This window comes from Gallus gallus, chromosome 10 (genome assembly GCF_016699485.2).
Source record: "Gallus gallus isolate bGalGal1 chromosome 10, bGalGal1.mat.broiler.GRCg7b, whole genome shotgun sequence".
Taxonomy (NCBI): Eukaryota; Metazoa; Chordata; class Aves; order Galliformes; family Phasianidae; genus Gallus; species Gallus gallus.
Genome location: NC_052541.1, coordinates 3,291,493 through 3,307,218, shown reverse-complemented (window position 1 = coordinate 3,307,218; position 15,726 = coordinate 3,291,493). Strand labels below are relative to the sequence as shown.

At 39.3% G+C, this 15,726-nt stretch overlaps 1 protein-coding gene across 6 annotated transcripts in view; it reads right to left on the bottom strand.

Moving 5' to 3' along the window:
• SCAPER (S-phase cyclin A associated protein in the ER) overlaps positions 1-15,726 on the bottom strand; it is a 142,287-nt gene that overhangs the window by 64,187 nt on the left and 62,374 nt on the right. For all 6 annotated transcript variants that reach the window (XM_040706979.2, XM_025154119.3, XM_040706980.2 and 3 more), the window contains exons 22-23: positions 12,695-12,760; positions 3,948-4,074 (exon numbers count right to left, since the gene is read on the bottom strand). In XM_040706979.2, the coding sequence (XP_040562913.1) occupies positions 3,948-4,074; positions 12,695-12,760 (193 nt within the window). The remainder of the gene's footprint in view (positions 1-3,947; positions 4,075-12,694; positions 12,761-15,726) is intronic.

Sequence of the window (15,726 nt, the reverse complement as noted above, 5' to 3'; positions counted from 1 at the left end):
GATGGCCAGTTCAATGTACCTTCCAGAAACTGGCCTGTGAATCCTCACGCTGGCGATGGTCACCATCCCCAGTGGTCCTGACAGTTTAGAGAACCCAACATAAACAGGCAGCCTTGCGTTGCTGAAGCCAGCCATTTCTGACAGCCTTTACAAGGGCATAAACACCGCCTGCCTGCAGTCCCCTTGTATTTGAAACTTATGACAAACATTTTGCTGAAATGTAAATAACTGACATCAGGACTGCTGAAGGAGGAGGCTGAAAAATCTATCTGAAAATTGCAAGCAGTAAATGTTGCCTGGCACGAAGCAAATCATCAACGGTCACCAAGAGAGCACTTCTTTCAGATGTTGTAAATATGAGGGCTTTTTTATTATTATCATCAGCTTGGATTCACACATCTTTCACTTAAAAAATAATAGCTTTCCTATGAAAAATATATTTTTTCCCTGAAATCTTTTCTGAGTACTATTTCCAAGCAGTAAGACTAAATAACTTGAAATGTAGCCTCCTGAAATCAGCTACACGTGAAGACAGGTGATAAATACAAACACCATGACTGTGGCCCCATTTGTTATAAGCCACCTCTTCTATTCATTTCAGTTCTAAAGCTCAACTTTAGTTCTATGCTTTGATGACTTGATTTGCAGCATTACTTACCGGGGTTTCTACAGCACCTAGGGAGCCTGAACGAAATCAGGGATACCTATGCTCAAAACAGCACAAAAGCACTGATTTTATAAAATCAAAACCAGGAAAGTTTTCTTTGTTAGAGCTTTGTGCCAAGCAACAAATGGGTGAGCCTCAGCTTTAACATCTGCTTCAGCTGAGACATTAATGGAACCTCTGAACTTCTGCTGCTCTCCCCTCAGAAGCACATCTGTAGGGTCTTGGTCCAATCTCTTAGTTAAAGGAATAGTGTAAATTGTGCTGTGGTGTTACATCAGCAGATCTACAAAGACCATCTGAGTGGCAGCCACCTCTGACCCAGGTTGGGTCCACAGCCTCAGACATAAATATACGTCCTTTTACAATTATTTCTTAATAATAACAACAACCAGTAAAGCCCACCTCTTCACACAGAAGAAAAAAATGACAGGAGCATGAGTAACTTAATGCTGTCTGTGTGGTCACAATAAGAGGATACACAGATTTCAACCTACTGGTTTCTGAGATCCATTACAGGATGTTTTGGTACGAGCATCCAACTTGAGCAGTTGATGCTGGTTTCCCAGCACACCTGAAACACAGGTGAATATCTAGAGGATACGTCAGTGCAAAAACCCTTCAACTGACACTAAGCACCAGCTCTCCCTTCTGACATCATTTGGCCCCAAGTGCATCATCTGCTCCTGTCCAGGAAGGGACATGGAACAGAAATCTCACCATGGTAATCACGCTGAATGCTCCCATATTATGGGACAAGTTCCGAAATGAGAAAAAGCATGATTCATTCCTACGGGATACAACAGATGAAGACTAATTCCAAAAAGGAACTGTTAGTCTCAAATGCACCCAAAGGCAGTGCTGCCTGGGACAGAGCCAGCAAACTTTCACATGTGGCTGTGAAATTGGAGTTTGCATAAAGAACAAACAAACTAATCCTTACCATTCAGTGCACGCTGCAGCACAGTCAAACAATTTCTAATGAAATGAATGATTTTTCTCTCCTCTTCACAGATCTCACAGTACTTCATTTTCCTATTTACTGTTACCAACAGCAGCTCAGCATTTTATTTCACTACTTGTTAAACGAATCTTTATTTCCCAGGTGAATACAATGAATACATTTTTCTCAGTCAACGTACACTAATGGCAAAAGAAAAACTTTGATGTTTCAGAGTATGACTGAAGTGTTGTTTTTTAAAAATCAATTTTACTATACAATACTTGTGCATAAGTTTGTCCGAGTCTGAAGAATTTCTAGTAAGTGGCAAGGATCTATTGGAGTGAACTCTGTCCTCCCTTAGGGCAATTCTTTATTCAACCCAGGCCATTAGCAAGGGTAAATCAATGTTATCAGCTCACACACACTGACGGCTTGTGTGGTTCCTACTCCCTCATTCCTCCCCCTACATTATGGTATATTTTTGTGCTCTCCAGGGAAATTTAATTAACAGTGTCAGTCTCCTCCTCTCCGTCAATGACTGACACCATCAAGGCTCCGTTCACCGCCCACTGACATGCAAGATGTGTCTGCTGATTTCTCAGCTCACGACTTAACAGGAGAATTACTACCCACTTCCATAAATGACTACGTACGATCTGTGCCGTAAACACAGCGACAGCTATTGCAATCAGTCTTTCTTGACCTTATTGATTAGGACACTCAGATATAATAAGAATTCTCCAGTGACAGAATAACGATCTGGGGGGTAAAAATCCAGAACAACAACAAAATAATGCATGCCTGTCATCAAATTTATCTTCTATTTCCTGACCGCAGGCTCAACAAGCAGTAATGTTATGAACAACTGATGAATAACGCTGAGCTGCAATTCATGCCTCATTTAAGAGTCTTGGGAAACTACTGATGAAAGGCTGCGTACAACACCGCTTTCCAACAATATATAACACCAGAAATAGATACATCTTTCTATATTCCTCACACAACACCATTTCAGTATGTTGGAATATAGTAATAATAGAGCTTTTCCATATGTAACATGAACATTATAAAATTAAATGAATTTAATGATATCCTTATTTAAAAATGGTGTTAGGTCAGATCTGTTCTTTCAGTTAAATCAAAGTGACAACAAATGGCAACTTCTGCGTCGCTGTTAGCCTGTGAATAAGCATAGAGATGTCCCGTGCACTCTCAGCTGCCATTCCTCCCACAGATGAAGCACAAGCCATTTACGCTGCAGGAAGACAGATGAGCACAGAAAGAGGCAACTAGCCAGCCTGGGTTGCAGCAAGATTCAAAATACCTTTAATAAACCACAGCCAAAGCTGTTCTAATCAGTGCAAGAAGAACAGGGCTGGCCTTGGAATTAGAAAGCTGAAAGTTTTCTGCTGTCTCCTTTGGTTGCACTAAGGTGACAAACAGCACAGGGTAAACAAGTGCTTATCCTCAGTTTATCAGCTTTCTTTTATTCCTAAGTGCAACCCCAGTTATTAACATCGGTCAGCATGTGTTACAGCCAGACTGAAATAAACACCACATTACTTCATTTTGAAGACGTGACTTTTGCATCACGTGCATGTTTCCATTGTGGTCTCTAATCTCCAGTGGACATAAGATGAAGGATTATTTCTCACAATCTAATACAACAAGGTTACACTTCATTATATGCATCACTAAAGTCATCAAGCTTCGATCAGCTTTCCTACTTCGACAAATAATCACTTACCTGGTCTCAAAATTAGTAGCTGAAATTCTACTTAAATATGACAGTCTTCTAAAACATTAGAGAATACAAGTGGAAAACAATCCATGTGAATTACATTTGTTAAAATGTTGTTTACTTGTGGCAAAAGCATGGACCAATCTAAAGTTACCAACTGATCCAAAATAACCAGACTAGAAATCTCATACAACCCTGCTGCTATTTGAAGTTAAAAGCCAATATTCAATATTCAATATTGAGAGGAGCACATCTACCTACTGAAACACAGCATGCCTTTGAGGGGAAAAAAAGAGAAAGGAAAAATGCACTGTTTTTCACTCTGAAGTCTTATCATTATTTTAAATGTTTAAACAAAAATATTGAATTGTGAACCATTAGCTGCTATTAACACAGAAAGCATCAACATATAAGAGAGCACTCTATTTGTAGTGCTGTGTCATAGCCTGTTTATTTAGGCAGTTTAACTCACTTTAGGAGAACTCCTTTCAGATATGCTTTGAAACCTGAAAGCTTCTACTACAGTATTCAATACAGATATAAAGCTTTCCCAAAGCCAGATGGGTATCTGCTGATAGATTAAGTAATAGTCACAATACCTCTTTTTCCAGAATGCGAGAGATCTCTCCTAAAGTCCTGTCCAGAGCAGAAACCTTGTTGTTTCCCAGCGAGCAGCCATCGTGCATTTGGAGATGCTTTGAAAGGTCTTTTGCTAATCTCTGCAACCTTCAATATGGAACAGAAAACAGAGCAGTTAAAGCAAAGCGTCTCCAAACTGTGTAAGCTTCCATCTTCGTAATTACATTCTTCTAACTGAATTTCAACAAAACAATGAAAATTGGTGTCAAAATGTTATCATCTACACTGAAGTGCAACTAAAATGCACAATACAATACAGAGGTACTGTCAGCGTTAAGCCTCTAAGACCTTCCACTATCTACTTTTTCAGAGGAACAGCACCAAAGCAGTGTGACCAGCATAGCCCTATTATCCCTCCGCAGTTTGTCCTGCTAGCTTAGTCATGTTCATTTTCAAGATGCTTTTGTCCTTCTCTTCCATCTCTCAGTTCTTTCCACTTGCTCAGCTGAGCAGTTCACTCTTGAGATGAGTAAGGGAAACAGAATAGCAGACTACTTGGCTAAATTCTTATAGGCATCATAAAAGAAATTACTCTTCCCTTATTCAAATAACCCTGAAAAGCAGTGACTTCGCAGGCTACCTCAGAAAGGGCATTCCATTAACGAGGGTCAGTAATGAAGCCAAAATGCAGAGGAGGAAGAGATGCAGATACACACGGCTTAGGACTCATTTCAGTTTTACACATCTACCTCTGGGCTATTCACCTATGCTCTCTTACTAGGTAGAGAGAGGAGAAAATGCAGCTTCAAGGCACCACGCATCTGATCCTAAAGTCTGAAATAAAGCAGTCACAGCTCACTCACAGTATATCCTTCGTCCTGAATGCAATAATCAGTAACCAGCTCACATGTAGATTCCCACATCTGTAGATGCATTAGAGGCTGGTGATAAAAATGCTAAGCAGGGTCCCCCTACCACAGGGCTGCAAGAAGCACTGAGGAAGCATCATTCAGTACTTCCATGTATTTGGGAATCTGAAATCTCTTCTAATGAGACAGAAAAGTTATTTCACCTGTATCAGGCATCTGCATACAAAATGCGTAAGGTTGATCAAAGGATTTGAATGAAAAAACATCACATTACATCACCACTTCCATTAAGATGTTCCTTTCCCCTTCAGCCTGAAAAGACCCTCCCTACATATCGAAATGCTTGGTATTTTGTCACAGATGCTCATGTATCGTTGGGAGAACCAATAAATACTTACTGATGCATCACATCCAAATTCATGTTAGACAAGTGAGAATGTATACGCTCTTTTGCCAAAAAATAGCTTGTTAATTTCTGAAGCATTTCACTTTTCTCCAAAGTAAGATACCACGTTAAATCAATTTCTTCTAGAATGATCTTTACTTGCAGAATTAGCACACTTGAGCACTAATAGCAAACTACATTATTAGTGGAACCTTCCTTCCTTCCAGATGCTACACCCAATTTTCCTCTGACCCTGACACCAAGATTTCTTTACAATAGAAGAGCAAAAGATCCAGATTTCCTAAATGATTCAATATGTGCATTTTGAAAGCCCATCTCATCAATGAAGTAAAACTGAGTATGTTCTTGATTCCTTGGCTGAAAAGCTTTTACCAAGAGACAAACTTCTAAAGTGCATTTTTAGCATCACACAGTAAGGAACACAAAGAATAAGATTTTTAGTTTGGTAATGTTAGAGTTACCTCTTACATCCTCCTATCATGCTGCATGCTGGTCTTCTAATAAGAAAGGTCAAGTATGCTATGTGACCGTATGAGGAAGAGCAATTAAAGAAAAACCTCCTTTCACTGAGTGAGCCTTGCAGAACTTCATCTAATATTCCTTATACTGTCGTCTTAGCAGCATCACAGATAAATAAGAATAATTTTACTTAGAACTCTCAAAGAAGTAGAAATCTATGCAAGATGACGTTTGCTTAGATACAGAAATCATCATTCCTATGAAGAAACCTAAAAAAGAGAACCCTTTGTACCTATAGCAGATGAGTATGGGGTGGCACTGACACTGGCTTCAGCCACTATGTGGAAATACTGCTGAGTCGAAACCCAAACATTTCAAAACAATGATTTAATCTTCATTCCATCCCCAGAATTTGCATTCCTCCAAGGCTTACTGTGCCATACAGGGGACAATAAATAACTGAAAATTTACTGGGTTAAATATAAGACATAAATGTCTTTTTATCTGAAGTTATTTACATCTCACTAATTAAAATTTTAGTATTGCTCACAAAGAGATAACTCAGAATGCAGAAGAAATACCAAAAAGGACATAAGGCACTGATTGGTATTGGAATGATACCATAACGTAAACTCCAACAAATGGTGTGTTCAGCAAATACAAATACATGATCTGGTCTTTTTGCACCACAAATTGGAAAGTGGGGGATAGACAAATTAAAGGTTTATATAACAAATGTATAAATAAAATTGAAAAAATGTATTGCGCAAATTAAAGGCTGCTTTGGTTTTAGTGTGGTCTAAATATTTCTAGCAGATTTAATATATTTTGTAGACTAAAGAGCTGCCAATGTTTATAGGCTGTATTTCATCTGCATACAAAAATCCCTGAGATAGTAACATCAATATATTTCAGCACTTCCACGTTTAAACCCACGATTTCTTGGCTGCATTCTCAATGTATGTACAGAAGGATTACGTGCGAGGCAGAGAAGCAGATTCTGGGCAGCTCCTGTACAGGAAGAGCAGTTATTCCTCCTGGGCGCTCCTGCTGAGGGCAGTCAGATGCCAGGCAGACACACAGCATCAATTCTTGCCCGTGCAGCCCAAGTCTGGAGAGAACTGAGGATGTCTGTGGAAGTTCCTGCCCCAAACAGAGAGTTATGCTGTATCCCCTTAGAGCAGCGTACAGCCCTGCACTATTCTGTGCTACTGCTGCAGTCACATTAATATACTCCATGTCACACCTGGCACATTCCAATTGCTCGAGGATGTAGTGGAAAACACCATGCTGCAAATCAACACAGCTACATGCTGAATACATAAAGAAGCAGCTTCACACATCTTTGCTTTTGGAAATGGAAGCAATCAGTCTGAAAACTGCTCTGAGGATTATTTTCTAAATTAACTGATTTGCAATCAGACTGATGCAGCAGTTCTCTTAAAAGAAGACCTACTGGACATCCAATCACAAAGTTGGTATTTACCTCTGCTTAAAGTTTAACTGAATTTTGTGTTATTTACACTTCAGCTCTCCCACAGTCTACACAGCTGTCTGAATTTTACACAAATACTTCCAAGTTTCAGAGATTACCTGATTTTTTCCCCTTGTAATCACTATCCTGGTATAGTACTTTATAGTTGGCCTAACTGGAAACTAGCCTACTACTCCAAGAAAGCCTACGTGGCACATTTGTCTTGTGAACACGCTGTTATACCACACAAATGAATAAGATCTGTATCATTTAAGACATTTAGCTTTGAGCCTCTCCAAGAATGAACTTCGTATTACATTCCCATCCTTCCACTGCTGACACAAAGGAAATAAGTTTGCACTTCCTGACTCTCATCCTTCTGTGTTGCAGTCCGTTCTTAGAACAGCCACTCTCATTTCCATACTGTCTCAAGTTGTAACTTCACACAGTCTGAGAAAGAACTGAAAAGTGGAAAAGATCAGTTTTATGCATGAGAGGAGAGAGTGGCTCAACTATTAAACCAGGGGTGTTTCATTTCTATTTACTTACTTTAAAGTTTTCCTGCAATTCTGACAACTCCCTCGAGGCACATGATGATCTTTCACTGCCTTACCTTACTGCATGTGTTACAGGACAACAATGACACTTTCCCACCCTCAGACTGATTTAACACTGAACCACACAGCCTTTGGATTACTAAACAAACACAAGCAGCACTCTTACTTTGCAAAAGCCTTTTCCTTCCTATTTAAAAACCTTCTGTGATGGGCACCAAACAGAAAGAGCCACCACCAACTCACGTTTTGAGAGGTGACTTCACAGGCTGGACACCGAATAATTGCATTAAGATCAGCTCCCAGAGATCCCAAATTAATACTACAGATACAGAAGTCCTGTGGTTTTTATAGAATGGCTCAAGTGCCACCGATGACCCACCGGTTAATAACAGATGAGAAAGGCCAGGAAGCAGCAGGCTGGCTATACCCAATTGAGAATGAACATACTGCTTTCCCTAAAAGGAACTTTCTGCAGGAACTGTTCAGAGAGCAAAACTATTTGCATTATCAACGTAAGGTTTACAAAGCACGTGAATCAGTGCTTCCTGAGTGAATCTTTATAAACCTGCAAATCATAAGCTAACAAGAATTACTGAAACATCTGTGAGCTGCAGGGGGAAAAAAAAAAAAATCAGTGTTCTCTAATATTAAAGGTGGCTTAATCTGAAAGGTGATCTAAAAAGGCTTTTTACCTGCCAAAGTCTAATTCTGTGTCCTGTCTTCCTTCCTTAACAACTGCCAACATGGCTAACAACTGAAATCAGATAAGAAATTGCATTCCATAAATGGCTTTAGTGTTTATGAAGACACAACTGGAGGCAGGGGGGTTAAAGAAATGTGGCATGAGCAAGGAAGCATATAAATTGTCTTATTATTTCAATCTAAAATTTGCTTCTATTGAGTGAATAAACAAACCTACCAGCTGTGTCGTGTTTTAAATTGAATGTTTAAAAATGCTTTTTTCTTTCCAAATTCCACAGCCCACTGTTAATAAGCATTGTTCTGCTCATCAGTATATTTCCACCTAAATTTCAGTACCTCAAACCTTCTTTCTAAATAAGCAAGATGCACCAACATTTGTTTTGACGGAACACATTTAGCATCCTCAGTTTTTACGCCCTTCTATCTTCTTCCTATCGACTCTGCAGTTCTAAGAGCACATGTCGGATATCTGTTACAAATCCTGGCATTTGTATATACATATAAATCCAGGGACTTGTGCTCTCTCAGCCAGGTACAGCAGCAGTTAATATTGGCTCATAGGAGTACACTGTATTCTAGCTAAAAAGACAACAGTCTAACTATTTCATAGCTTCTCAATGCGATCATGTTTTAGTGAAGATCCACTACTGTTTGTTTCAGATAATCCTTTTTGCTACTGGTCTGTTAAAAAGAAAAATCCCATTATTTTTTCCTTTATGAATTTGTTTCTCCATGTAAACAAGATACAGTCTGGACTGAAACTCAAGCCTCAAAATCCCGTCCTTTCATCCTAACCTTTATAGAAAGAGATAAAATTATCCTATCATAATTCCACTTTATATTTTGTATTATGTAAAGTAAACAGATTTCAGTAGTGATAAACTGGGCTTGTGGTCCATTCACAGACAGTCCTATTTCTTCTTACAAAGTTAGTTCAGACCTGAGTTCCCATTGCTACCCCCTTGACTTGAGTGAAGATTGCAAATATCTGAGCCATGATGGTCAGCAAAAGTGAGTAATTTTAAAAGCAGAATTTAGATGGAAATATCTGCTGGATAATTAGATTTGCACACAAAGCCTACACACGATCTCCTAGCTTTGTGATGAAACGGAGCTACACAGAGGCCACTTGAGTTTACTTCAAACAGGGTGATACCCTCTTCACAGATGCCGGTGCAACACCAGGCACACAGTGCTACAAGCAGCCAATGCTTTGACCATCTGGATCTACTGGTGATTCTGCTGTACCTGCCCTAGGATCATTACTTTGAATGAACTTGTAACTCGAGTCTCAGAGGGCCCACACACTCAGAACAAGGCCAGAATTATAATCATGCTAAAAATCTGTGAGATTCTGCTTACCTTTACCTTGCTCCCATTCAGAGGCAGGATATATCTAGCCATGTCATTTTCACACTCCAGTTTAAAAAGAAATTAACAACTGCAAAAATGACCACAAGGTGTGCTACAGTTGCAGAATACTGCAAGAAATCACTGCATGACAAGGCGTGCTCAGAGTCCTGAGTTGTAACTGTATTTCAGATCCCATCCTTCTGATTCTTTAGGTTAGGTCAGAACAATTGTGACACTGGTTTCAAAATAGATAAATCAATCTGCAGACTGATATAATGAAGAAGGAAAATTAAGAGGCAGCAAAAGCAAGGATCTATCAACGCATTCAAAACCTCCCCATGTTATACCACCTACTCCAAACTGAGATCATGCAGGAAAGCAGATGAGGGTGCTGGTTTATGTTCCAAGAGCAGAGGCAATAGAGGAAGGAAATAAGAAATTTGATGGAACAGAAGATTCTGCCTGAGAGTACACTGTTATGTCATTAAGAGAAACTAAAACTGAAAAATTCAGGGTCAGACAGAGATAAACACATTAAAGAAAACTCATCACATCTGCTCGAGTTTCTGTTGTACTGCAATTGAGACAACTGACCAAAGCACATCACTGATGACAACCAGAAATCAGAAAGAAACTAACACAGAAAGCCTCATCACTACTTTCAGTTGCTTAAACACTCCACATTTCTGCTGACTGCTAGACCCTCATTTGTTATTTTCTGTTAGCAGAGAAAAGCAAAACACAGAAGCTACAAATCTACAAGTCCTAATCTGCCATGACATTAATCTTGAAAATTGAAGTGCTGATAATTGAAAAACGAAGCCAAGAGAACCTTCTTCCCCAGCGTGTTTATGCAGGTGTGCCATCTGGTGGAGATGTTTCACTTTCTTATGTCAAACCTCAGTGATGGATTTTTATTATTTTAAAATACATACCGAGATTCAGTGGCAGGTTTTCAAACTGTTGAAAAGACTATGTGAAAGATACTGCCTACAGATTAGTTATACAAACAACCAAGGAAGCCCAAGAGCAAGGATATGAACATCTCAAACAACAGTAACTCCTTAAAAAAAATGCTACCTTCAAGTGTATCAGTAATTTATGAATGATGGAATCAACCCCAAAACATACAGTACCTGGTACAAGTTATAGCTGAAAACAAATATCCCTAACTGGGAAAGTCAGACGTAATTTTAGGATGAAGGAATTTGAATCCAAGTGTTGAGATGTTAACAGCCTCTTGACTGACCTTCAACAGACTTCTAGAGAACACCTGTAGGAGTGCTATACCACCCTGCCTCTACCCTAACAAAGAACTGTAAATGGATGCCTGAGGAAAACTAAGAATGGGGCAAGCATATATAGTCCTCTCTACTAATCCTCTTCTTGCCTGTTTTGATCTTGAAATCTTATGAGATGGATTTCATTTCCTTGAACTATCGTGCATGCAAGATAACCTTCTAGCACAATTCTGTCAGGGAGTTTCATCCAACTCACTACATACAGCACTAAGAACTACCGATCTTCATTCCATGCTCCCTCATTCTGGCCCTAGGGAGGACAGCACATGATCAATCACCATCCATCTTTTCCACATTATTTACGACCTTGTACACCTGTGACAAAGCTCCTGTGCAACTTCCTCCCACCATCACATTTTTCTCCAGAAAAGTATCAGCTTACTTAGTCCTTAATAAGAAGTTACACCAGAAGTTATTGTATGATTTCCTTTCTTTCCCTCTGTGAACCTTTAACAAATTCTAGCATCCTTTTCTGGATGAAGAACCAGAAATGCACGTAGCATTCAAAAGTCGTGGATGACCCAGACATCAGTACATCATGCCATTCTGCTTCTGTTTGTTCCTAAACAAAGGATGTACTTCAGCTGCTCTTAGTGCTCTTACACCCAAGCTGGTATTTTCTTACAACTATCTATCACTTATGTAAGTTCAAAGCCCATTAGTTCATATATGAAGATAACATCGCTTTCCAGCTGCTCTTGACATCTGTGAAGCACTTAGTGTACACTGAATCTTATCTGCTATTCTACTGCTTTGTCACTGTCTCTCTTAAAAATTATCATTCAGTATATCAGTTCCTGTCCCTACTGCTCTGAATATCCTTGTATAGATGTGTCTCACTGCTTGTCCTCTGTTGCAAACCATGAGCGATTATGCTGAACATCATAGAACTGTGGTGCTCTACTGGTACCTCCCCATTTGGCAAGGACTGGCTGTGTACTCCACTTCTTTTCAGTTTTTAAACTGGTTCCCACTTGTTCTACAGCTATATGGATTCCTTTAAAACCTCTGGTGAGAGATCTTGTCAAAAACGTTTTAGAATTGAAACATTCTATGTCATACAACACGCAGTTTCAATGGGAGCAGACAGAAAAAGCTGATTAATTTTCAGTTTCAAACTAAGTAGGAAAAATTTATCAGTGATACGTGCTTGTTTTAATCTTACCACTTACTGCCTTCATCTGTGCCTTGACCTAGACAATAAAAGGGCACTCTTTACAAAGCTCAATGCCAGATTAAGACATCTGTGCATTAAAATATATGTGGCTTCCCTCTATGAACCTTTGTTTCTGATCAAAGGGAAGCAACACATACGCTTTTCAGTCCTTTAATTCCAGAATTTTCACCATCAATCTTGAAGTACAAAGCTGGAACCTTCTTGCTCCCAGGTAAGAAACAGATAAGCTTACATTCTCTTCTCATTGCATCTTACGTGGTTTAAGAGATACAACGGTTTCAGGAAAAAAAAAAAAGGCATTTGTAAGGTCTGACCTTTTGTATTAGGAACTGATCTGTAATTCAAGATGACAGTACGCCCTGCACTGAGCAGAAGCCTTACCACACCTGCTCCACTAGAAATTTCAGAAGCATTTCTGCTACAGAAAGAAAAAATTCTAAACAAATAAATAAATAAATAAAATGCTTACTTGGCTTTAAACGGGGAATCAGAGACGGTATTTTTTGCCTCCATCAAACTCTCATATTCCTTTGCCCTGGAGGAAAGAATATTAATCATTTATCAATTGTTGTCTTAAGTGTGCAGTACGCCATACCAGCAACATAATTCTAACCTTTGCATTTTTTTCCTGTTTCATAGTAGGTTATGCCATTTTTGACAACTATGAAACAGCATGTTGATGAAAACAGTAGTAATTTAGACAGGTGGTGCATATCATAAGAGTACAACACAGACATAATATAAGTATTTTGTTTATTTACAAATACAGGAGTATTTTTAATGAAACTAATAACTATTTTGTGACATTGTGAATCCTGCTAAGCATACAGCACAGAATGTAAATACTTCCACTAACAGCTGTTGGAAATAAAAATAGGACTTCTAAATACATACCTATTCAGATGCTTGAGAGTATTATTTATACTGGCCATACGGTGAGGAGCAGGAAGACAGAGACAATACTGCTTTTTCCCCACTTGTTTTGACTGCAACCAGCCTAAGTTAGCAGGTGAAAATTATCTCTAGCTCATCAACCAGTACTGGATTTGAAGTGGTAAGGGCTATGGGAAGCTGTACTCGTAGCTGAACTTCAAGCATGCTGGATGCTGATTGAATACATGATTTGTATACATGATATACTATCTCCATCAATAGTGCCTATAGGAAGTCCCAAAGGAAGGATTCACCCAAGTGGATCACATTTTCCAAAGCTCTGAGATTTTTCCCCTCGGCTTGCTTAACCTAAACAACTTGTGCCACATACAAATACTGTTACATTAGTACTGGTTCTGATTTGTGGATCATTAATAAAGCTATTAATCACAACTGAATTTAGTATTAAACATGGAGGTGAGATTCCCTTATTAACCTTTTGCCTTCTTCCCTGTCTCTTAGCCAGAAACAACATATTTTAGCTCCGAGTTCTGTACAGATGAGTCAGTCAAACATGAATAATCACCTGAAATATCTATTACTAAACGAACATGACTGGAGCGCCTTCAACCCATTGCAAAGCACATCTCAACTGTGTGTACTTCCTCCTTGGTAACTACAGCTCTGTTGCTGGAGCTTTCATCAGGCCTGTTTGCCATGTGGGCACTGCAGTATTCTCACAGCAACACACACGTGTTAAACGGAGATGATTTATTTAGCCATATATCACGTGTTACTACAGCACCAGTTTAACAGCGAAGGGTTATAAATATTATTAATAAGACTAACAAAACTTCTCAACATATCTAATAACCCACTGATCACAATCTGTCCCCTCATTCACCTTTGCCCCTCGTAGCTTTCATATTGTTATATTGATTTAGGAGCAAGGAGCTCAGGAGAGCAACAGGAACCTATTCTAATGCAGTTACTTATTTCTTTCCATTTAAAATATCACAGCTTCCTAGAAACTGAAATGAATGTATGAATGTGTAATTTCAGTCTTCTGATAGAGCAGAGTTTAGTACCATTATTTCCTATATTTGCAAGTGTTCCTCTTCTCTGAAATATGTGCTAAAACACAGCTTATGGATTACTGCTCTCAATAAATTAATTATCAGAGACTTTCATTTTTGAGCTGAATTTGTGCTGTAACTCCCAACTATGTGGTGGTATCACCGTCCAGATTGTAGGGAAGAAACATAGCAGACAGAGCCTAAATATTTCACTTAGCATTTCATATTGTAATTCTGAGATAGTTACTTTAATTGCTTTAGCAATCCTAGAACGTTCCAAGATAGCATGCTCCCACAGAGATCATTGAGTCCAACTCCTGTCTCCAACATAGGACCGCCCAGAATTCCAGCTGTATATCTAAAACCATGGCAGCCTGGGGCTGTGCCCACCACCCTCCGGGGCAAAGCCTTTCCCTAACCCCCACCTGGCCCTCCATGCCATTCCCTCAGGCCTCTGCTCTGGGCCAAGCAAACTGTGGGATCTCCACCGCTCCTCACATCTTCCTCTATATCCTTCACCATCTCCATAGCCCTCCTTTGGAGGCCCACTATTGGTTTTATGTCCTTCTCACATCGTGGTGTCCAAAAATGCACGCTGTGCTTGAAGTGAGGCCACACCAGTGCAATGTAACATACGATAATCCTCTATCATTCTGTTTATGGAAAACCTCCCCATCTCACCATTAATAGGCCTATGAGTTGGGATGTCCAGGCAGTAGCTGTCATTACCACACCTATCACTCAACCATAGAAGGCAGCCAAGTTTTGCATGGCTAAAATTCACCTCCTAAATGGATTTTTTTCCCCCCTCATCAGTTTTTTGTTTGAGATTCCACAGAACAACCTGTGTTTCTTTCTACCACTGCACATCTTCATTAGCAAGCCTTTTGGGTTAACACCAGAAGTTCCACAGTGAAATTGTGAGTTAACTTCCATTACCTACATGGACAGCAATCTCAACAGAATGTTTAGTCACCTTTTTTTTTTTTTAAACTCAACTAAAAACAATCTTAAGTGTGCATCCCATCTCTTTCCATTTCAACTCCTCCTAGATTTTGAGACTTCCACTGTTTTTCATTAGTATATCACTTCTGTGAAATGATGCTCCCATCGGTCTGCTTTAATTAGAATTCCCAATGACAGCTATGCTGACTCACCCAGTCTGAAACACCAGAATTCAAAGTGTTCTGAAAAACCTTTTCACCAATTAGTGCCCACGACAAGTGATTATTCCACATAATACCCTTAGCTCTGACCAACCTCAGACTAAATTCAGCAGAAGGAGCTCTTGAGACAGGATTAATATCGGACCCAGTAACTGCAGTAATTCAACAGGTAACACGAACAAAAATCCATCCTGAGCAATCAGAAGCCTGGGAGAATGGGTTACCCAGTTTCACCAGTGTCCTCCTATGTAATGCTCAGACAGTGGATTTGCTCATCCATGGAACAAGAAAAAATGATTAAAAAAATGCAAAATTGTCTTTTTGAAGACTAATGTGATGTTACTATTAAGTTATAAGCTAATACAAAATCTCATTTTCACTGTGGA